The 25790-nt window shown below is 44.0% G+C and overlaps 1 protein-coding gene across 1 annotated transcript; it reads right to left on the reverse strand.

Annotated features, from left to right (window-relative positions):
• Positions 1–17727: 17727 nt before the first annotated feature.
• LOC146207409 (uncharacterized) lies at positions 17728–25228 on the reverse strand. The gene is made up of 3 exons (XM_084576713.1): positions 24437–25228; positions 20224–20384; positions 17728–18620 (listed from the first exon to the last, which is right to left on the reverse strand). The coding sequence occupies exons 1-3, from the start codon at positions 25150–25152 to the stop codon at positions 17728–17730; spliced, it is 1770 nt and encodes a 589-aa protein (XP_084432839.1). The 5' UTR covers positions 25153–25228.
• Between the last annotated feature and the right edge of the window lie 562 nt (positions 25229–25790).

The raw sequence follows: 25790 nt of genomic DNA on the forward strand, positions 1-25790 counted from the left end.
GCAAAAGTTGAGATTTATTCAGTTTCCTATATATCTGTTGTCAATTGCGATGTCCAGTGATGACGTAGTCTGTATTTAAGAAAGCATGAAATATTGACATCTCCTATCATTTTGGGAGTTTCATGGGATGTGTAATCTTTTATCATAGCTCAGCCTTACTGTAAAGCTCACATTCTTAATGAAGCTGACTGTGAACGCGGCCGGTCAACGAGTAAAGCGTGCTGTAGTCTGGCACATACGCAAGGGCGTGTTGACATGGTTATCTCTCCATGCCACCGGGTAGCCCCAGGCCATCTTGGTTGAGCCTGTTATTGCATGTAATTAAATTGTCAACTTCCCCGTAATCAGTTCATTGCTCTCTTAGCCGCTTACAAGCAAGACAGGCACATTACCACGCACATTACCACGGCAGTTATAGTACCCTGACATCGCACGCTCAAAAAGTAACGAAAATATTAACGCTTTATGATAAAGGCGACTTCGATACTATAAACAGCAAAGTAAAGGAATTCAGTCATTCTTTCGTTACCTATTTCTCACTTCACACAGTTGAATCGAACTGGTCATTGTTCGAACACAAAATGGAGGAACTTATCCACCTCACATTCCTACAAGAAGAGTCATCATGCAATCGTCATTCCCATGGTTCAACCAAACAATACAACACCGCTGAATAAAAATAAAAGGCTCTTTCGTTAGGAAAAATGCACTAACAGTTCCTGCGTATGGCAACGGTGCCATTATGCGGAAATACTCGTTTTTTATTATGCCGTTGAAGCTAAAAAAAAAAAAAACAACAACGACATCTTACTCAACCACTTCACCGTCAATACTTCGCAATAACCCTAGACAGTTTGGAAAGCGATAAATTCTTAGACACTCACCTTAGTATCACTCTGCTATTACCTAGGTACACATGTCACAAAATCTTTGGAGCTAATCATTCAGCCATGTCTTTTTTGCCAATTTTACTAATGAACCCGATGACTGCATGTCTCACTATCCACATTTTGATTACCTACCTATGCCAGACCTACAATTAGAGCCTAACGAAATAAAATTGCTCATCGAATCTCTGAAACTGTCATTATCAGCTGGAGTCGATAACATCAATGCTTAAGTACTTCACAATACTGAAGTTACTGTCGCCCCCATTCTTTCCCAAATCTTTCACGAATCATTTGAACAGAATGCCATATGTCATGACTGGAAAGTAAAAAAAAAATTTCAAGTGCATAAAAAAAGGCTCACCATCGTCTTATTAAAATTACCGCCTATTTATTTAATCAGTGTTCCCTCTACATTAATTGAAGCATGTAATTTACTCACAGGTAATGAAATTCCGCCAGTCCGTCAACTTCTTTCATCGCAGTCAGCACGGGGTTTTAAGAAACCTATACCTAACTAGAATTATTCACTAACGACATCAGCTCTAGCTTGTATACTGAATCACCAGTGGATGCGCTCTTTGTATATTTTGAAAAGGCGTTTGACAAAGTTGTCCACCGAAGACTACTACATAAACTCTCACGACTAAACTTAAACCTACTAATGTTTGAATGGTTGCAAATTTTCTGACTAATCGCCAACAGTTTGTATGGGCTAATAACCGCGCGTCTTTTTGTCTCCAGTCACTTCTGGAGTACCGCGAGGTACTGTTTTAGGACCCTTACTATTTCTAATATACATTAATGATCTACAGAAAAATAACGAACAGCATTGATTCATGTAAACTTCAGTGTGATTTAAAACTTGTTGAAACATTGTGGGCACTAATGGGTTAATGCAGCTAAATGTAAACAAAACCACTAAAGTTTCATTCCATCGTCGCGCATCATACCACGCAGAAAACTATACCTTATGTGGTGACCAAATATTGAATGAAGCTGCAAATAAATACCTGGGCATTTCATTTACTCAAGATCTTACTTGGAAATCTCATATTACTAACATCATTAACGAAGCTAACAGAGTTTTAGGTTATCTTAGGCGAACACTACGACTTGCTCCACCTCACGTAAAACTGTCCGCTTATACAAGTATAACCTTAGGCAGCCCAAACTTTAATATGCGTGCTCGATCCGGGACCCACACCAAACTAACCTTACAGAAACACTCGAATCCGTCCAAAACAGAGCGATTAGATTTTTTTTTTCAGACTATGCATATCACGCGTGTTTTATTATTAAAAAGTTAAAGCTAACCTTGCAAACCTAGAATCTCGCCGTAAGGCCACCAGAATCTGTTTTTCCCACTAATTCTATCACTAACCCCTGCGCAGAGCCGTTATGATCCCTGCGCATCGCCACTCAGCCTGGATCAACCATCAACAAGCCGTCCAAACCCCTCTGGCATCTACGTCAGCTCATTTGAAGTCATTTTTTGTTCTAGCTGCAAAGGACTGGAATGCTTGCGCGCTTCAAATCATCAATTGAAAATGTAATAACTTAATGTTAGCCCATCCCTCGTTTAATGCCTTTCGTGGGCCTTTGAGGTACTAATAAATAAATAAATAAATAAATAAATAAATAAATAAATAAATAAATAAATAAATAAATAAATAAATAAATAAATAAATAAATAAATAAATAAATAAATAAATAAATAAATAAATAAATAAATAAATAAATAAATAAATAAATAAATAAATAAATAAACAAATAAATAAATAAATAAATAAATAAATAAATAAATAAATAAATAAATACGTTCTTTAGAAAATCTGAATTACTTGTCGAATGTAAATGTGAGGTTTCCTATGCAAAGTTTGTTTTTATTCGGGCACAGGTCGCACCTAAACGCCCTAGGGAATGAATCATATGTATATCTTATATGTTACGAGTCTCAAAATGTCACAATTTACTGTCATATCACCTTCAGGGGCTGCGCCCACATTTATGGACATGATATGAACAGTGCCAAGCCTCGCCTACGCAAACAGAAATTTTAACAAATGATGGTGCACAACATACTCTCAATCGCTCAATGATCGCGTGTGGTCATACATCTAGTTAGAGATGCGAGGTGAACATAGAGGATTATTTTGGATTGCTCTGCAATTCTGGCAGTTCTCTTGTTGCTCTAGTGAGTGTCCGTTATCCTTAGCAAGCGTAAATACACTATTGTCTACCTTTAGCCGGTCTGCTTGCGCAAAGGCGTATGACGGGCATAGTCGAGATATAAATGACATTTAAGTCTGTGTATTCATTTGCGATCACGGCATTGTCACCGCCACGTGAGAATATTGCAAAGTCCGGATATGGTTATATGAAGACCTGACAGAATCCGCATAAATGATCAATGAAGAAGCCTGGACTTTTTTGTTTGCGTCCTTAGCTTGCTTCTTACAAATGCCTGACAATTGGAAAATATCCCCCCCCCCCCCCTTCAATTACTCTTATATTGTTGCGGGTGAAGCAGACATGAGTTGCATGGTCTGCTTTATCACGGTCTTTGTGGTTGTTCGTTGCAAGAGATATGCCCGCTTTTAACACCTTTCAAACGGAGGCTATGTGTGGGGCGGTTGTATTGAATTCTCACTCCGCGGCGGCATGCTTTACACGGAGAACACTGGCGAAAAAATGCGATCTGGCATAGTTTTCAAGGGAATAAATTGAACTGAGCCTTTAAATAAAGCGTTATCAGCACCATAAATGCATTTCACGCAGCTTGTTGCAGAATCTCATTAGGCCTACCAAATAAATTGTAAGAATATTTTATCCTTTTTCTGAGGCTTTGATAATAAAGACACTTGTCTCCGAAGGACAGAATTCCATCCAGAGTTTAAGATTTGCGGGTCAGCTGGGACTATAAATTAGTTATTCCACACAAGACTTCACCCCGTTGTCTTACAGAGCATTTAAAAATTTAGATTTAAAGGTAACATGCTGATCATCCTCTGAGAACGTTGAATCAGATTTATATCTGGTTCCTCATAGCCGATGTCACATTGGGACGTTAAATCCTGTAAACCAAACCATATCTTTGCGCAGGAAGTGGCCAATTGGGGCCGGGTTCCCTATGTCGCCAGCAGACCGACTGTGCGCACGAGCTGTTCTGCCTCGCGTCCGGAATGTGCGGCTGCTCCCAACTGTCGCCTGTTCTGCTTCTCGACGCGGGAAGCTTCACCTGTGTTAAACGTGTGTTAACCATCTCAGCTTATTATTAACGCGAAAATGCGCAATATGATGATAGTGGAAGCTTGTAACGGTTACAAATTCAGCATCTCATCAATGCTTCCTTTTTCATAGTCGTTTGATGCCATTAACCCAAACTGTCAAGCTATATATTGACAAAGTTTTGAAATTTTACTACCCGCCTACGCAGCTGATTGCAACAGTCAGTGTGCAAAACTCGTTCGTTCATTTGGACAGGCAAGTGCGGGTGAGAAGTTGCTAGTTTTGATGAGATGTGGAGCTTGGTTTCTAGGCTAGAGTACGTGGTTCCCACTTTCTTGCGGAGTCCCCAGATGCCGAAATTACATGTAGTACCAACTAATGATTAATAGCTTGCACGCAAGTTCTCCATATTTCATCTCCAAAGCTCACAGAAGCCGAAGGCTGAAAAGCACACCATGATGAACCTACAAACAACGCCAGTGTGCTCTGAATCTGCAGTTCTCCCAATCAAACTGAAAGAATACCTATCGGTTTCTTCTCAGTGGTGACCCGAATAGTGAGCAGGCTTGTCCTACTGCAGCTCGGCGCCTCAACGAGCCTTGCCTGAGCCATTCGGAGTGTAGCCACGGTAACAAGCACGCGTTCTGCCTGGACTCCGTTTGCAGTTGCCCATCACGATTCCGCACCGACGAAGACAGATCGCTGTGCCTTCCTGGTGAGAAGCGGTTCTCTCCTGCAGTGCTATGATGGTTAATATAGAGCTTTTGTTTTCAGCTGCATCTCAAGCATGATGCTGCTATTGTGCATAATTTTTGTTGGCATGCGGAGCCGCAGAGATATATGGTGATTATGTGCACCTTTGTAATGTTGCCACTCTGTGATACATGGTCAAGAAAAAAAAAATGCCGTGAACTTTGTAAATATTCACGTGTTCGTAGGTTAAGACAACTATAATCTACAAGCAGGGTTATTTCGTTATAACAGCCGTATTTATGATGCCTATTCCACATACTGGCAGGCCTCAGACTGTCGATATGTGGGGGAACTGTGCAGCGTTGCAACCTTGCTGAAATTCAAGTGAACGAGCTTTTCGATTGGCGATAAGCAACACGTGCATTATGCATCATTCTGTGGACTTTGGCTACTTGAAATCGTGCTTAGCTGCAGCTGCAATTAACAAAAAAATTGGGCTTACAATCCTGCAGATAAACATGCAGGCCGGATGTATATCTGCATGTATATATATATTTAGAGCAGAAAGACAGGATGGACAGAAAAACAAGACGAACACGGGCGCTGCTCACAATTGATATACTGAAAGGAGAGCGAGGCATATAAATATGCAACAGGCCTGGGGGTGCCAGCGCAAACTAACAAAGAACTTGGATCCACAGTACAGAAATCACAGTAGATGCGATAGGAAAATAAATCTCGGCATTGTATAATACGATAGATGCGTCACTGACGCAGTTCTGTTTACCTTTCTTGGAAGCTTTTTTTTTTTTTATCAGGAAAGGGTACAGAACAGCGTTAGTGATAAATCTCTCGTATTGTACACTACCGAGAAGAATTTCCTATCGCTTCTACTATGATTTATGCTGCGGATACAAGTTCTTTGTCAGATTCACTCCGCAATATTTGTCAGTTCACCCCAGAAACCGTACGTGACCTAAGGACTAAAAAGATCCCAAGCGAGTTTACTGTATCGCATCCGCATGGCCACTGCTCGTGCTCCTGCATGGATGCATAAGACGGGACTGACAACGCCTCCGCGGTGTTTCGCATGTGTTGTGTATGGAGATATAAAAGAAATTACATAATGTTCATCCAGGGTACTGCGCGGAAAGGAGGGTGTTGTTCGCTTCCCTCAAATAAGAGGAGTCCTCCACAGTTCACTTCTGGACATTATCTACCCGTGCAGAAACCGGTCTAGTAGAGAGGAGGTTTCAGGCAAAGAGATTCCACTCCTTTTAATTTTCCTTCAGGACTCTGATCGGGACTGCAGATGATAACAGCAAGCGTGGATATTATAATTACATGTCTTTGCGTGTATATGCCTGCTTTGCGGACACTATTTAATATTTAAGTTGCTGTACGGTGGAAAAACTGGCGACAGAACTCGCAAAGCTAACCCCACCTGTAGTCAGTAGCATCCTCAACCTCAACCTCTCAATTATTTTATGGTACTGTCTTTAAACCTGCTCCTTATGTTAATCTCGTAAAAGCCGCATTGATCTGCTTCACAAAATGAACATTTAAATGCAAGAAATACGGCTAAAGTTTTAAACCCCTGTTTACGTACATAGTTTATCCTATTACCAATGAAGAAACGAGTAAGCTCTTGGATGGAATGAGGCGAAATCTGTCTGAACAACACAGCCGTGAACTGAATCTTGAGAGCAGCAACCAAGGCAAGCAAAATCTGCCTGACGAACATAGTTTATTGATTCACGGGCTTATTGCGTGGTCATATTTTTAGTGCCCTTAGACACAATACACTGCCAGCGAAGAGCTATACGCATACTTATTGTTTCTATAAAAGTGAGAATATCTCTAACACCTGCAGGCTTTTGCACGATAGGTATTGTTCATCTTGTACTGTATGAGCGAAAGAGCGCTTGACATATGGCCGAGTAAGGTTCTGTGTGACAAGTTCGTACCTTTGACATTTGGCTTGTGCAGAGTCCATGATGTTCAGCCTTGTGACCATGGCCATCCTGCCGGCATTGGTGCTCATCCTAGCGGTTGTTGGTCTTGGAGTACTCAGCTATCAACGGTATGCCCTAATCTCACCACAACGTTGTCTTCATAAAATTTACGTGTTTGCAAGTTTGAAAACTCACTGAATTTTTTCCCTGTACAAAGTATAATTAGGCGTATCTGATAGTGGTTGCAAAACGGAGCAGAAACGGAGCCCTCTGAACCACGTCAATGACTACAAGATATGTAGTTGCACTCAGAATTTCAATGAGAAATCAGCCCTTTTTACTGTTATTTTTTACTTTTAGACAAATTGTTCCATTCTAAGTTATGCTTACTAACACAACTATGAAAGTGCTTCTCACCTGGAGCTATGAATATGCGAGCTCCTGCGACCTTTCGGGATGTCCGGCTCTGTCTACGGCAACTACCGCACAGGACACTAATATTCACTGAATTTTACTCCTACAAGCTACGAGCTTTATTAACGCAGATGAGCTATTCAAGATGTTCCGCAAACCTAAATAGGAACGTATCTGAAATACTATATCATCTCGCAATTTTTTTACCTGAAATCTAAATAAAGTGAGAACTGACTTCTCGTAAGAAATAACGCTTCTCGTCTTTTTAGCTACACTATAATGACGTGTCTTACGACTAGGTGTTGCGAAAAGCAGACAAAAAACATGCACGGAATTTGTTATATCAACCACCTCAGTGCAGTTGTCGGAAATTTCCACCGAGTGTCGCCTTCTTAACTGCATCTAATCTCTGCGAGGTGTAGTCAGCCTGAAGAACAGAAGACACGTTATCGTTTATTAATAATGCGAAGGCATAGCTAGACCATCTCGGCAAGTTCGCGTGAGCAGATTCGAACGTGCATGCAGAACGTGTGTACAGAACGTGTGAACAGAATGGAATGTGTCCGCAGCCATTGTGTCATTCTTAGAAGAGTTAGAATCAAACGAATGTTGTGATTGATAGAGAATGATATGAGAATGCTGCAGAAAAAAAAATATTCCAATAGGATGATTAGGTAATTAGAGTCAAAATGCAAAAGTAAAACTGATGAGGCGTCGAAGTAGCTATACCAATAATGTCGACGTCCAAGGGATGTGACGTCACTCTAACCGAAAGTGGATGTGTTTCTGGCCTAATGAGTCAAATAAATGCGCGATGGTGATGAGAACTGTGTAACTAGCGTCAAAAAATTAGAGGGTTTCTTTTTCTTCTTCCTACAGCCACAACAACAACAACAAAAAGTTGGTCCCGTTGATAGTGCTGGAGAAAAGCTGGCTGCCGCAATGCTGTGTTATTCTTGCGAGGCAGTGGCGTGTGGCCTGATATGAATGCAGATTATACTCAGTGTAGATGGTTTATGTAGCTGTTTAACTGCGCAAACACAATTTGCCATGTTGCAGGAATGCGTTGGTGTCTTTCAGCGTGTCGATGTGTATGGAACATGGAACTACCAATACATGGGAAGGCTGTATTAGAGGTCTTTTTAAGACTATGCCTCATTGTTGTCGGCAGAAGGTTGTCAGCAGAGGTGTCATGCTTTCAAGAACGAGTTAAAAATAAATTAACATAATCGGCAAGCGTTGTGATTATTATATTACGCCTGTGAATTTTGATGCGTTCAACGGAACGCGGTTGTGCTAGATAAGGCGAGCCCGATGTGCCGTGTGCAGCAGCAAAGCTCAGGTTTTCGCATTTCTCCAGTGCACTAGTGCCCTCGGAATTTTTACGCGCGAGCACGTACTCATACTATCATATTGTGTCTGTAGAGTAAAAAGAATTCTAACGATACCAGTCTTCTAGTAAACCTACCGATGAAGATGAATCAGCTATTTAACGCCATGCCATATCTAACTGTGAGAAAAATTTAGCCTTCTGCACTATCTGCAGGCTGTACAAGTCGTCTGGTGATAAGCAACGAGAGGCGCCCGATCTGCCTATCTCGTCTGGTGATGCAAGCTGCCCCAGCAATGCCATGACTCGTAACAATTTCGCGAGTTTCTCTCGTGAGAGGGGCTCCCGTTCCGGTTCCATTTCCCTGTCCGAATGGAGTCGTCAGCGCGCTTTTGCTATGGATGCGACGTTAGGTATGGGGGGCGTCAGGCACCATTGTAAGTGGCCAATCTCTGACTCAAGCAGTCCTTGCACAATGACACACGAAGACGAACTGACGAACTCCACTCCCTTTTCCTTAAATTACACGTGCAAGAAGCGACAAACAAGCAGGATGACATTTTTAGAGTCTGACGTAACTTCCATGCGGCTTTCATCATCCAAATCGTCGCAGCTCGGAAGTGCACTATACGGGCTTGTGCGGCCTTCTGCACAAGGTAGCGTGACAACTTACTCACCGTCACCGCCTTCAACGACGGCGGACAGCGATAACCCTGTTCCCAAGCATCGGACAAGGATTTCGACCCTGTCAACCAGCACGCTTATGCCTTGCCGCCGCGCCAATAGACGAAGCAATTTTAGTTCTTCTGAGTCGTCGACGGCTACTACGTTCACATATAGAAACTGGCCGGGATTCCTGGGCAGTGGACTGTCCGGTCTGCGTGAAATGGACACAGAAGCGAATAGTGAAGAGTCTGAAAAGTCTTCAGTGCTTCTGAAAAGCTCGCCCAAATTTACCATGTTCACCGCAAGCGAGCTTCAGGCTGCGGGTCCAAAGAAATTTAGATCGGAAAATCTTGGAGTCACAAATCCCAAGCAAATACGGCGCACTGTGTCCGACCTGCACGACCGATTGTCAGCTATAGTGGAGGAGCAGGCAGAAGGTGAGCAATGTTGCAGTGCCGGAAGTTCCAATGTGCACTTGTATGCACCTTCCGACGATTCGAAAAGCACATTTGAATGGCGCACTGAGTCGTGCATGAAGCTGTTCTCGGGAGAAGACTTCGACCATGACAAATCCAACTCTGTCCTTACCTGCAGCCAGAAAACATGGCCGTGCGAGCCCGTCGTCCAGAAGAGTCCCGACCGCAGGGCCAGGACGTGCGAAGCATTCACTGCTCAGCACGGTGAAATACGACTCCCTAAACTAGTAAAGAGGCCCAAGGCGAAAATCGCGGCATTTCGTCGGCTGCCCCGGATGTTTTTGGGGAGCGGGAGCCACAGACCAGTGAGTAGAGACTCTTCTCGCCGACGCCACCAAGCCCTGATAAGCAGCATGGCTTCGAGTGAGACGCAGTCCATTGAAACCTGCGCATCTGTGCCGGATGTCCGGTCCGTGGCCTTGGAAACCCAGTTCCCATGCGGTAGCGGTGGGCCCCAGTCTAGGAAACCTGGTGCCCGAGCAAGGTCACCCTTGAGTCGCGCCTACCAGAGCGCTCCACACGCGGTGCGCATGGCTGCGGCGGGGCGGCGGTGCGTGGACCCTTGACTCCACCTCTAGGAAAACCACTGCAGTGATAGGGAGGGGCCATCAACGGCACCTCTGTCAGCTCGATCGCGGTCACGTGTGACGCCGAGCTCCTTCCTATTGTTTCACTTCAATGCAATGCGCAGTGGTCACACTGACAGCTCGCGCGACCTGGAAATCTAGCAGTGATAATTAAATTATCAGAAAAGATTTGTTACGGAGAGCGTGTTACCTAGATTTCTTATGCTGTTGATAATGTCCCGTGACCTTGACGCGTGGTGGCCATATCAAAGCCTACTAGATGTCAGAAACAATTCTAGAAATACGTATTTATTGGTAGAAATTCGTTCATATTTTGGAATGCCGCGGTGGAATGCATTGGTACAGCGTCAAAAAAAAAAAAAAAGACAAACGTGATAAGGGGTGAGGGGGACCTCAGTCTTGTAGCCAGTGTTTCGAAAAGTGGTCATTTCTTCGTCTAGACTAGCGGTCTAAGGCTCTCCCCAACCGTTGTTCAGTTTATTCTGACTTTGTGTACCCATCTTTAGCACCTTGCTCTACCGTCCATCAATAGGCAGAGAGGTCAGTGAAGGATTGTGTCTTGCATCATATCCTATCCACTGTCAGGTAACACGTCGCCGACAAGAATCTACTGTGCAGTTTCGCAAGCAAGGTAGTACTAATCACTCACGGCTGCAAAGTAGTATTTTGGCAAAATTTAAGAGAGAGAAAAAGAGATTTGTTGATTTATCCTGTCGGGGTAGTCACTTGAAATCTCTCAGTCGGGGCCTATATCACCTTCCACATGGACGAAATGGGCAACGAACTGAGGCTAGAGTAATCGACAGAGTTCCACAGGAGGAGCGATACAGCTCCCTAAAGAATCGGACACGCATAAGACTTACGATAGCGTAATAATCCGAGATGCAGAGTTCACCGGCATCTGCTGCTGCATCCCAAGCCGGGTAATACCGTATCGTTTGCGCAATGTTCGGTCTTCTCTCGTCAGCCTACGCTTCAATGTGTTGCCGCAAGCAGAAATCGCAGCGACGATGGAGGAGGGATCGGTCAAGTTTTCTCGAATTCTTTAGGAATGCAAGGACATTTCACCGGTCACAGAGTGCTGTTGTAACCTTCACTACCAGGTATAGAATGCCTCGGCCTACTCAGGTCAGTGACGGAATCCTCTCTGAAAAGAGCAGCGGTATCTTCCATGCTGTACACGTGTCTGCTGCTAGCAGAGACAGGAGATTCTATTATTATTTGCACATACTATCAGTCCATCTGGACTAAGATAGGAGTGGGTTTGCCATCAAAATTTATAAACGCCGGCCAGTACGATAAAACAGCAAGTACAGTCAATAAAACACAGTTCATAAAATACAGTCAATGTAATGCACAAATTATGTGCACTCCTGCGTTAAATATTTGCATATAAGGGTAGCAAATTGCTCTCGGGATTGAGCATTCACAACGTGGTTAGGAAACGCTCGAGTATCAGTACGAAAGAAGCACGCGTAGCTAACTTTCAGAACATTCTTTGCACCTTTTGAGCTTGGACTCTGTCAGAGCTAACTCCCTACTGCACTGAGAAGCTCCACCTTGAGACACTGAAGCTGTGACGAGCGCAGTATTGGTGTTCATCGCAACTGCCGCCGCTTACAGCTATGGCAGCTAGCAACCTATGTTGGTAACCTAATCTAGTATCGGCCAAGGTTCACCAAATGTAGGCAAGGTATGTAGTAAAGATGGAAATAAAATAAGATATCAGGGTGAGCACTCTGGTGAAAGGTAATTGCAAAACTCGAGTTTGTAAACAAACACGTTCATCAACAAGAGCAGAAAGCTCAGCAATTCGAGAAAAGTTCTCGTGAGCGCTAAACTGCGTGAGAAGGGAGGCTCAGAGCTTTAAGAAATCAAACGCCAGCAAAATGATTTTATGAAGGGCAAGTGCATACCTCTTTTCTGAAGCCCTCACCGATTTATAACCAGAATGACTGCCCTCAGTAAAGGGCAGTCATTCAAAGAAGTGAGCGCACTCACTCCTACAGCTGTGAATGGGAGGGAGCGGATATGAAAACGTGGCGCCATTTTCCGACTTTATCACTCATCACCTGGGTCGGTATACCGAGTTGGCGCCGTTATCGAAAGTGGCGTTATCTCACTGGCCTCGAGTCGGTGCGAACGCCGGAACCGGAAGTGGTAGTTACATCCGGTTCGGTGTTCCCACCGACGTGGTGACTCGAGGTCGGGGAGATAGTGACACTTTAGAGAGAGAGGGAGAAAACTTTATTTCAAAAAGAAAAGGAAAAGAGAAAGGAAAAAAAGGAAAAAAGAAAAAAAGGTGGGGGGGGCAGTGAGTGGAGTCGTCATTCCAAGACCCCAGTGGCCTGGGCTGCCGCTCTTGCCTGAGTTACCAGCCTACGCTGGGTCTCCAGATCATAGCACTTTAGATAACTACGCAAACTAGGAATAAGGGCCCTGCGCTCGAAAGGCGATACGACGTCAGGGTGGCGTCTTCGCCGCCGAAGAAGCTGTCTGGAATCAGCTCTGAGTGTACCGAAAATATCTCCTAGTAGCCAAAATGAGCGAGGGCCTGCGTTACAAAACGCTGTCGTGTTTCATCGAACCAAATAAACGCCTTCGTGTACCGGTTGCCTTCGTCGTGTGGTAATGCTGGCCGATGCGTGAACGTGAGGCTTTTAGAGCGAGCAGGATTAGTCGACAGTCTCTCGCTTGACAACCTTCCAACACGTTTCCGGGAATGCGAACAGTCGATATTCTTTCCAAGAACCACCATTTTATTAGTCAAGAACAAGTGGTGGTGGTAAAAATATTTGAATGAAAATGTTTAGGAGGTTGTAGCGGTGGTTCTGAACGCGCAGCAGGGAACTCCATGCGGCAGGAGCGCTAGTGCGCTATCCAAAGACGCTTGCTAGAGAAAGTGTGACAGATACTGCGCCATTCCTTTCCTATATGTAGCACTGCAACGAACACAGATAAGAGGTAAATGATAGGAGAGCAAGGATTTGCTTTCGCCATTCTCTTTTTGAGACATCTAAGAGACCGTCTAATTTTTGAGGCGAAAGCATTTAATTGGCTCATGCGGCATCCGGCGTCTGGTGTCCTGTCCCACTGTGTCAATATCCTGACAACCACACCGGGCAGTTCTTGTGTAGCGTCGTGCCAGCGCGGTTGCCATGGAGAGAAATTAGTTTAGTTAATTAGTTATTCTAATGAACGGCCCAATATTTAGTTAATTAGTGGTGGTGATGCTAATGACAGAGAGTATTATGATGTCATCACCTGGTGACGTCATGATGACGTCACATTCGGTTAACGTCACGACGGGTCATGACGTCACCAGGCGATTCACGAGTTAGCCCGAGATCTCTACTTCCGGGTAACTGTGGAGCCGCCTGGTTGCCAGAACATGGACGAACGTCTATTAAATTACACAGAAATAGTCAAAATTATATTATAGCGAAAACAGAAAGCTGGTGCCACCACCGGATAAGCGTCTGAGCAACAAAGAGGAGACCGCATGGCGGCGTCCACAGGCAGAAAATTACATCCACCCGGTCCGGGCCTATCACGCCCAGAAAGATGAAAGACAGGACGATAATGTAATGTGGGGAGAAAGGGACCCTCAGCCATGTAATTTGGGAATGCGCTAGCTCTCCAGGGGCTAAGTCAAAAATATTTAGTAGAGAAGCCTGGGAAACCTTTCTGCGGAGCGAGGACCCAACTCTTCAGATGCAAGCCATCCACCTGGCGGAAAAGGCCGCAAGGAACCAAGACCTCTTTGCCTGCCTCTAATCGCGTAGGTCCCGGCCCCCGCGCGCGCGCACGCACACACACACACACACACACACACACACACACACACACACACACACACACACACACACACACACACACACACACACACACACACACACACACACACACACACACACACACACACACACACACACACACACACACACACACACACACACACACACACGCGCACACGCACACGCACACACACACACACACACGCACGCACGCGCACACGCGCACGCACGCACACACACACACACACGCACGCACGCACACGCACACGCACGCACGCACACACACACACACACACACACACACACACACACACACACACACACACACACACACACACACACACACACACACACACACACACACACACACACACACACACACACACACACACACACACACACACACACACACACACACACACACACACACACACACACACACACACACACACACACACACACACACACACACACACACACACACACACACACACACACACACACACACACACACACACACACACACACACACACACACACACACACACACACACACACACACACACACACACACACACACACACACACACACACACACACACACACACACACACACACACACACACACACACACACACACACACACACACACACACACACACACACACACACACACACACACACACACACACACACACACACACACACACACACACACACACACACACACACACACACACACACACACACACACACACACACACACACACACACACACACACACACACACACACACACACACACACACACACACACACACACACACACACACACACACACACACACACACACACACACACACACACACACACACACACACACACACACACACACACACACACACACACACACACACACACACACACACACACACACACACACACACACACACACACACACACACACACACACACACACACACACACACACACACACACACACACACACACACACACACACACACACACACACACACACACACACACACACACACACACACACACACACACACACACACACACACACACACACACACACACACACACACACACACACACACACACACACACACACACACACACACACACACACACACACGAAGCTGACCCACCGGGCGTTCGATAGAGGCGTCCGCGCGGCGCCTTTTACTTGGCGATTCCTCGAAAGCCGCAGCACATAGAAGCACAGTATATAGAAGCACCCCACATCATATAGAAGCACGCGCAGCGCCCCGCCGGGGCGGTGCAGTGGTAAGACGCCCGACAACTTTGCTGGAGTTCCCGGGTTCGATCCCGACCACGGCGGCTGCGTTTCTATGGAGGCGAAACGAAGTGGCGTCTATGTGCTGTGGCGATGTTGTTGTTGTTGTGGCTGTAGGAAGAAGGAAAAGAAAATGTACGACCTGCTACTGGCTCTGTAGCTGAGCCACCTCCGCTGCCTAATTAATTTTTTCACAGGAAGGGAAAGGTGCAGTATCTGTCACACTTGTGTCTGTGGACACCTGAACCGCGCCGTAAGGGAAGGAAGGAAGGTGGGAGTTAAAGTGGAAAAAGAGAAAGAGGAGCCATAAATAAATAAAATTGTCTTGTGTGTTATAGTCGATATCGTGTTGGCCCGCATCTCAAGAACCGTGGTTCTGAATTCTGTATAAAATTTATAAAGTTTTTCTTTGAGCGGAATACATTACTTTCTAAATGAAATAATTTTAGACAGGCGACGGCGCTTATTTCGCGTTGCAGGTCATGTTTTAAAAACTTTCATTACAAGCGTGACGTCGCGTCTAACGTGAGCATCGTGGTGTGCTTTAAATTCTCGCCCGAGTTTATGTGGCTTTCACGTGACCAGCTGTTTCGTACGGCAAGTTTCCTAGACGGTGCGGCGTTTCGTTTCTGATGAGCAATATAATACTTTGGCACGAAAAATCTGAGATTGAGCCATAGTTATCGACATATAGGAGGGCGATTTATTCTACGATTTCAGGGAGGGGGGGGGGGGGGGGGGTGGGGGGAGGGTAACACTTCCTACGTTTTAACTAGTAGCAGCTCAAATATACCACTTTTTGACAATTTTTAATAGGGTCCAGCCACTCGGTATGCACAGTAGACGCCGACAGAATTATTTATATATGTCTTTTGAATGAGTATCATGAGTGTCGAATCACACGCTTCAAGGCGTTGCCGCACGGGCCGTAGAAAGGCATTACATTCGACTGGAAATTATCTTTTGATAACCCTAGATTTTAGAACTTGCAAGACAAAACAACATCTGTGATTTTGTTCTGATTACTAATGGTCAGTGTATTCCATAAAATTTCTTCGCGGTGAAATTGAAAACTTTGTACAACCCTGCGCCAAAAAAATACATATCGATCTCAATCTGCTATGTCACGAAACAATCCTTTATTACTAAGTCAAAACAGTTATGTTCTTCCCATAAAATCTACCTGATCGAATATTTTTAAGGCCTTTTGATAAACTAGGTGCTATTAAGATCACAAAGCTTTAAAGACGAATCTAACCCTTGGTATACTAGAAGACTGATTTTCCATCGCGAACACCATAAATAAATAATACATAAATGAGTACAATAAAATGAATGATGCACGCAGAGATTAAAAATAAATCTGTAAATAAGAAAAAGCGGAAAAATTTAATAACACGGTCCATTTCTGACTCTCATGACAGAGCAGGTTGTTACATGTTGGTAGATATTCCGCTGATTTAAACCTGACTATCATTCTTTAAATAGTTCTTTTTTCAATGATCGCTGATTTTTCACCACCGACATGAATGTACCGTTCGGTGGAGAGAGGTCTAGGAGTCTGTACTCTACATAATTCAATTAGAAAATGATTGAGAGTGAGGCATTTATGTAAAACGGGCAAAGTATTTTGAACCCACCCGGGAGTTTGTCTGCAGCTGTCTTCATTGATTGTTTTGTTGGCAAGTTTAAAGCAACGAACTTATTTGGTTGATCGCTCGCGTTTCTATAATATTTCCCATGCCTACAACTCAGTTCTGTGTCGCGCGTTTGGTTCATGCTGCATTTAGAACTTAAAAATTGTGTTCAGTTGTGGGTTCACTTGCGAAAATAAATAAATAAATAAATAAATAAATAAATAAATAAATAAATAAATAAATAAATAAATAAATAAATAAATAAATAAATAAATAAATAAATAAATAAATAAATAAATAAATAAATAAATAAATAAATAAAGTGCGAAATAAAAGTCCACTTCCATGTCATATAACGCCCCATCTCTGAATATATGTGGTTTGATTGTGAACTTCTTTCGATTCTAATCATTATGCGGCATAGAGCAACTATATCTTAAAAACGAAACAACGTAAAAAAAACTTTTTGATGTTTTGATACACTACTGCTTATAAGTTCGAAATCAGAATCATTAACAAAAAAAGGAAGAACATCATATCAGTGTTGGCAGCGTCCAACGACGAAGGGATGCCGTGTTTGTAGTCGCTCATTTCCGCGTAAGAGTTCAAGAAAATCTAAATCCACCGCCACATTTCTGAAAAACAACGTTCTGTTGGACGTTAGGTATGGAATGCCTTAGTTGAAAATAACGAGCTTCAAAGATCAGGCTTTGCCTATTCGGGTCCCTCGCATTTTACACATGGGTAGTCTCTTCGTCTCCAAAGTCACGGAACACCTTGTAGAATACAATTTTTCCAATATCCATGGTCGGTACATCCGGCAACCGGAAGCTTAGAGTGATGCCCTTTCCACGCCGTCGGTTTCTATTGCGACGGGCTGTCTTTGTGGGTCTAGGCTGTGTAGGGACCCAGTCGAAGTATACAGTCTTGGGAAGGTAGGGTAGTCTGTCTTGGAGAGGCCACAGGGTCGTAGCCGTTGCGGAGGCGTGCGATCGCTTTAGAAGATTGTCAATCAACTCCCTGATCAGAGACTTGGTGCTCGCTGTGATGGTTGTGGTCAGTGGCTCGAAGGTTATCGAACGTCCCCAATTATGGTTTGTTGAAGTTGTCTTCATTGCCGTAAATGTGAGGTTAGAAACGCTGTTTGTGTTGTTGGTTGTAGTTTTTCGCCCACTTGAGCCTGCCGCGTTCACGTAGGCGTCGCTGCGATCACGAACCGAATGAATAAATCTATGACGTCTTTTTCGCGCATTAAAAGGAAAATGGTCATCACGGACGGTGCGATTTGGTCCATTCCGCAATCGCTTCTTGAAATAAGGCAAGGGAAGTGGGGCCGTTGTCGTCATAAATTCATCTTTTAATCCTGGGTTTAGGCCAACTTTTTCCAGCCAGTCAAAAATCGAGTCGGTGTGCGAGGTCTTTAGAATCCGGGCAGCGAATTCCCCATCGCGGAACTCGTCGTCGATTCCGATTTCACCGAAAGTTTCGGCGAGGTCGAAAAATGAGGCTTCGGTTGACTCTTCGACACTGGCAAATGCATTATTGGGCTGTGTCTCGTTTGCATTGTCACTCTCTCTGTCTACCGAGCCTGGTTTCTTTTCTTCACGTGTGACGAGGCCGAGTGAGTCTGAAAGTAAATGACGAATATTGATTTCTGGACTAACATCATTGGGAATGTTTCGAGCAGCGCATTTCCATGTTAGCCATACAGTCACAGTTTGGATCGAATCAACTGCTGAAACTTTTCCAAGTGTGCAGTTGTCGTAAAGAAGGGTTTTTGTGATATGGCCAAAAATGTAAAGAACCACTGCACAAAACAATGCGAATAATGGGTAAAAAATTATCTGGTTCTGGTGGCAATAATAGCTCTTAGATGAACGTCGCTACGCAAGCGCCATCATGGTCAAAGAATGAAAGTAAATTCTATTTTCCTTTACCTTCTAATTAACTATAAAAACTACATAGTCGAACCCGTAGTCAAAATCGCCCTAGGAATTGCTTGGTGGTAACCCCATCAGCAAATGTCGTGGCTACTGAAGATAAAATAGTATTTTGTTAATATTGACTTACTGAGGGGCATTTGTTGTTGCCAAAAGTATCAGCGCAAGCAGATTATTAGAAGGGAAAACGCATAATATATATAAGACCAAGTAACGAAGAAATGTAGTAAACATGTGGTAGTGACACAGCTTTGCGATGCCCCGTTAACACATAGGCTGACAATAAAAGAGCTTCGAAATGACTGGGAAGATGTGCAGTGTCGTTGACAATCAGCTGAAAATTGTACAGCGAACTTTATCTGTTGACCACAAAGAAGCGTTCACCTGTGCTGAAAGATTACTTTTCCCGCACAACGAAACCCCTCTAAGCGAACAGTTACCCCCAGCGTTGCAGTTAATTGATTACTTGTAATTGTGCACTTTTGTAATCAAATGATTGCTTTCTCAAACAGTAACGTTTCGAGTAATTCAGTTATATTTCTTTTGTAAATGATTACCGGTTATGAATTCCTTTTTTTTAAGAATGGGTTACAAGTGCGAAGCGTCATGTGACGACGTGACTTTTCAGCTAAACGACGATGCGCATGGCTGCCCTTATTACCATGCGATAAGGTCAGCGTGGCCAATGGTGCGCATAAATCGGAGCGGACTGGCTATAGTGTCACACGAAACCCGCATATGATCTTCCCAAGAAAACACCTATATACGATTCTTTCACCGTTTCGGTAGCCTAACATGCTACCTCTTTTTAACAAGACCAACAATGAAGCGCGGCGCTCTATAGACAACGTTAAAAAGGGCAAAAACATTAACCTGTCTCATAATTACGTAGCCAATGAACAAGTTGACTGACTATAAGCTAAAGTATGCATCCATTCAAGTTACTGTGATGCTCTGCTTTGGATTAAAAAAAAAGACATGGTGTCTAAAGCCATTCATATGTATTTTAAACAATATGGTATGGTGTTTGATGTAAAAGAAAGGTTTTGTCAAGTCGGCTCGAATTAAGGGATGGTGTCATACGTAACCACCTATTGTTTCTTTTCATGGGAAGCGGTCAGCAAAAGTATGCACATGGGAACGGGGATTCATTACACCAATTTTATCCCTTGGAAGGCGTTTGAGAGAGCACCGGTCACGTCGCAACCTTAAAGCGATTTTGCGTTGAAGCCGCCTAAGACATTGCTACGAGATTTCGCGCACGTGCTAGCGCGTTTATAAGCAGCCTACCCAGTAAAGTCCGCAGAAGGGTCGGTGCCACGGCCAGGGTGACAAGACAAACGAGAAAAGCCACGAAGACGGCGTAGCAGCAGATACCAAGGAAGCTATACCCGGCGGGAGCCTCTGTCTCGTCCTCCGTTGTTGTCACGTGTTGTCCGAGCGCCGTCGTGCTGCGATGGAAGGCATAGGACGTGAGTGGTCAATGAGCGCGCACATTTATCAAAGCGGTGGCACTAAAGGAGCAGGTTCCTTAGAAAATTCGGAGTGGGCGTTGCCGGCATTGCGTGCGAAAAATCATGCGTGTGCCTCTGATAGCTTGTAGTTGGTAGGTGACAGTGATTTGCGCCGTTGTTGTGTGACGTCAGATAACCACATGACATTGTCGATTCGTCAGGAGCTGCCAAACCGAGATGGGGATCCAAATACCCCTTTGGATCCCGAGTTGGAAATGCTACCCCTGGGGTTGGTTCAAGCGGCCTCGTATCAATCATGGATGGCTGTGCAGAAGACGTGGTAGCTAGAACTGTGCGCTACTATGCACGTGGGAGATAGGTGGTACACAAAAAGCTATTAATGAGCTGGCGGGTTGTAAAATGCATATAAGGGAAGGCGGATCCGCAAAGAGAGCCACCGATGAAAGCCTATAGTAGGTATTCAGGTGACGTCACGGGTGCCCCTTTGTGGGCAGTTTACAACTTCAGCCGTGCAAGTGGCGATAAGACAATCAGATAGGCCCGAAGCCTTTCGCAGTGATATGCACTACAAAGGGTGCATATCACTGTGACTTAGCATACTCCCTATAACGCTGTTGCAAATCCTCAGTCAAGTTTTCAGGAATCATTAGAATTCGACCAAAATTAGTATCTAACCTAATTGGCTATGAACAACTCAGTGGCAACGTGCAAATTTAGGTGGGCCACCGCCAGAATCTGTGTCCTTGACCGCAAAAATTTGACTTTGTTCGAATTTAACCATTGGTTTTGTACCGCTACATTTATTATTGTACTCACTGCATCGGCCCAAGTCTAGCCGAGAAGGCTAAGGACCCACATGATTTCTGATGCATCTAAAGCTAACATCACTGAGTGAAATAAATGGAATTGAATTGAATTGAACTAAGTAATGGTACTGAGAAACGAAACACAGAAATAATATCGGAACTACGCACGGAACTTGCAATGATTTCACATTTTTGCGTGTAAGCAGACTTAAGCGCATCCCTATATGTTTTTTTTTTCTTTTCAGAAGATGATGCGTAGTTCAACGGCTAATAAATGCAGTCGCCACGTGCAATCTTGAAAATCGTCTATGCCTAAGAGTGTCACTTTGCGATTTTCACGTTAGCCATATTTTGAACATACTTAATTCGTTCAGTTCAGCCGCCTTGCTTTTACTTTCAAGAAATCACTCGCAATCAGCGCTGGTGGGATCTGTACACGTGGAGGGAATTTCGAGCTAGCGATTAGCGATTGCGACATTGTGATACAAACATCAAGTTTTCATGCCGGATGCCGGATAGTAACACCAAGGCCATTTTTATTTTTTAATATATACCAGCTACACTAGTGGAGCAAAAAAGTATTTTAGGTATAGGGGATTTGCTACACTGGTGTAGCTGGTCTAGGGTTAAGAAATGGCCCTAGTATGTTTTAGAGTGAATGCTGTCCTTAACGATTAAAGCTGCAAAACCGGGCTGTCTCCGAATATTTACCTTGATTTAGTCTTTGTGTACCTACAGTGTAGCTAGCAACAGTGTGTATTAAACAAAAATATAGCGCGGTGTCCTTATCGTTTTACGGGAATATAAACTACTAAATTTTGTCGCGCAGTCTTGGTGAAAAGTTATGCTCTGAGAACTTCATATCTTAAAAGCTAGTTTCCCCAACGGAAATATTTACGTCTACTATATCCTGCAGTTTACGGCCGAATGCTATCCTGTTTGCGTTGTCGCGGAGAAAATATTGGATGAGAACATCAAAAACAGCCTCATTTACACAGGTTCATTAAGTGTCATCACTGCAATAAACTACAAAAATGCCGTTGAAACACTGATAGGAAATATCATACACGGCATAGTAAAGATCACAGCACGAAGACATACTATAAAATTCTGCTGGGTACCCAGTCATGTTGGGATTAGGGGTAATGAACAAGCAGATATATGTGCTGCGTGAGCAAAAAATGAGCAAATAGAACGAATAGACACGCCGCACAGAGATTGTATGAAGTTAGTACGCAGAAAATTAAGAGATAAATGGCAGGCTGCTTGGGAAAGTGAAGCAGAAAACAAGCTTCACTCTATAAAGCCCATTTTAGGAAAATGGCAATCATGTAATCATCAGAAACGATTCATAGAGATAATTTTATGTCGCTTACGCATAGGTCACACACACATCATTCATAACTTCCTACTAACAAAGAAAGACAAACCTGTGTGTGAAATGTGTGGACAGGAGCTCACAGTTAATAATATTTTAAAATCATGCTCACAATTTGAAGAACACAGGAAAAATATTTTACTGTATTTTACAAGGAACACATTCCATTTCACCCTGCATTGCTTTTAGGAGAACAAGCACTCGTCAATGTTTCGATTGTTCGCACACTTCTGAAGAAAGCCAATGTTTTGAATCCAATATAACCCTATACATCTGATAGATCATCTAACCCTGTGTTTGGCGCATGATAGCCACTTTTGCTTATGTGCCATAAAACCACACATAACTAACTAACTATATCCTGCACTGATGCGATCACGCAGAGAAACGACGTCGAGTACTGGACAAATTACTGCACTTATTGCTTTGGCTAACCTCTTCGCCAAGTGGCTTTACGCGTCGAAAGCCACATTCTATTTCAGAGCTTTTCAAGACTAGCCTAATTACTTATATAAGTAACCCACATGCACAATAATTTTCTCCAGTGAGATTTCCTCATTCTCTATCTAATGCAACCGTTCTTTTCTTTTTTTTTTTTTTTTTTCATAGATCCTTTCATTCGAGCGTAATCATGCGGACAAAATCGTGATGACACGAACCTGCCGACATGCCCATTTAATGCTTACGCATTAATAAGCGAGTGTTCATTATAACTGTGGCAGATGTAAGTGAACTCGGGGTCATTACAGCCTACTTCTCTCACAAAATTTGGATTATATAATGATATCGCGGTGTCAGGACGCGTGCAAACACAGCCTCTATGATCGCAAAGTTTGAGTTTCTGACCGATATGATGAGGAGGTGGGAGTTATTTCAGAGTGCTATAAGCGATATTAACTACAAATATTACTGAGCACTTTTAATCTAGACACTGTGTGCGCTAACCTGAACATTTGCGTTCTATCATATGCGTGAGAGCGTGCGTCTGTGCCTATACGCACGCTGTGTCTGTGCATATACGCGAGTTTAAAAAGGGAGGGAGGAGACTTTTTTGGCTTTATACCCTTAGTAGTTTTTCCAGAATTATGAAAACTATTTCGAGGAGCTTAGTTCCACATAATTCGGAAACGCCCATCGCTTGTGATGCCATATTCGGCAAGAGTCAGAAAGACAATACTGGGGACTTCATTTGAAGAAAGCACCAGTGAAACCTATTGAAGAAATGGCACAGTCGAAAAAAGAAACTATCCAAAAGTTTCTGTTATCAGAACGAAATTTTTGCGTGGTTTTTCACTACGTATTTTTTCTGGCCAAACCAATTTCCGCAAAAGCTTCGGAACTTCGCGTTGTTACAAGAAAAGTACTATAGAATTACAGAATAGATAAAAGCACAAAAAACTGCAGAACTAAAAAAAAGTACTAAATTAGTACAAAAAAGTCTGTCGTTGCGATAGAAATACAAAATATTTTGTGAAATTCTTTACACAGTTTTGTAGTATATATTTTGTCTTTTTTATTGTGCGGCGCCTGTGAACCAAACAAATAAAGCGGCAGCAAGCAGAGTTATAAGAACTTGAGATTGAGTGTGCCGGAGAAGTAACAGGATTTAGTTCATTACTATCAACGTCCATCTAAGTTTATATCATGAAGAGTCAAACAAGAAAAAACACAGGCACAACAAATGTTAAATCAATGTGGGTGTTTTCAGTAATTAGCAGCGCTACTTGTTTTTCGTTCTCTATCATTGAGAAGAGAATCTTACGAAGGTAATTAACATGTCTATAGCACAAATGTTGAAGGCAAAGCGCGAACAGCCTCGTTAATCTAAGCTGTATTACCTTTACCTAGGAAAACTGAGGCTGAGAGCCGGGGCGTTCGAATCGGGTCCCTTGCCCAGAGATTCCTGTGTTCCTTCTATAGTCTTAGGTGCGTCTTTTCCTGCCTCATTCTTCTCATCTTTTGCTTCTTCAGCCTCCTCTTCTTTTTCACCGGCCGGGCTCTTAACGTCTTTCTCTTGATCAAAGCTTTCGTTATATGGTGACAGAATTCCCGAATTGCCTTTCTTACGTGCAGCCTTCTTCTCTTTGCCCTTCTTAGTGCTAGGTGTTGCGGCCTCCGGGGAGCGTGGGGGCGAGACCATGTCTTCTGGATCGACCTCAGGCATCCTTCTGCCTCTCATTCTACCTCGGCGAGCAGACATCATGGATCTTATCTGTTGCATCATCATCATCAGCGCTGCTGTGTCGGCCATTTCGCTGCTCTGGTGTTGCTGCGGTGGAGGTGGGTACTGGTATGGAGTTGCGTAGGGGCCTGGAGGTGGTTGCGTGTTGCCAGTGACAATCACAGTGCTTCCTCCACCGCCGCCTCCAGGAACCGATGTCGGCACGGGCGTCGGTATTGGTATCGGGATGAAGCTGGGCTGATAGCCCCCGCCACCACTTCCGGTAGGAACTGTGACGATGCAAGGTTGGGAGCCGGTGACCTGCGGTAGAACCGTAACTTGTGGTGCTTGATACGGTGCCGCACCAGTGCCGCCGAAGTACGGTGGCGCCATCATCATGGGTGATTGTGGGTGAAGTGGCGCCAGACCTGCCGAGAAATGTAGAAACAGGGAATGAGTGTGTTAGTTTGATCGAACATTGTCTTTCTAGCAATAATATTGTAACGCTACTGACGACGACGAGGTGTTGGGTAGCAGAATAGAGGGAAGAAGAGGCGGTGGTGTTTGGAGCTAGCAGGCCTCACCTTATTCCGCTCCCAACTGCATTGTAAATAAACACGCCTCTGCTATTTCATCGCAAAAAATATGATGCCTGGCCGCTCACACTGAAAAGTACGAGGCGCGTCTCCACCGACATGAACATGGCACGCAGCGAATCGTAAATACAAACATGGCGCAGTGACCCGCGATACCACCTGGTTTTTAAGATGCCTCATGAGACCACCAAACAGGCTATTGGAAACAGTTACATATGTCTTGAATCAGTCACACGGAGTGAGGCTACCATGCTCAGCTGCAAGCTTCTCAGCAAGTGTCTACATGCTTTGTCCGACTATGACAGCCTACTATGCTTGACGTGTAGTAGCTTACGACTGATTAGAGCCAGCAGTATTTCTTTGATTCAATAAGTGTAAACCAGTGGAGGTTGCCAACTTATGACATTGTAAACCAGATGCCCCTAAGCGAGCATATACTGA

This window comes from Amblyomma maculatum, chromosome 1 (genome assembly GCF_055883805.1).
Source record: "Amblyomma maculatum isolate TAMU_Amacu chromosome 1, ASM5588380v1, whole genome shotgun sequence".
Taxonomy (NCBI): Eukaryota; Metazoa; Arthropoda; class Arachnida; order Ixodida; family Ixodidae; genus Amblyomma; species Amblyomma maculatum.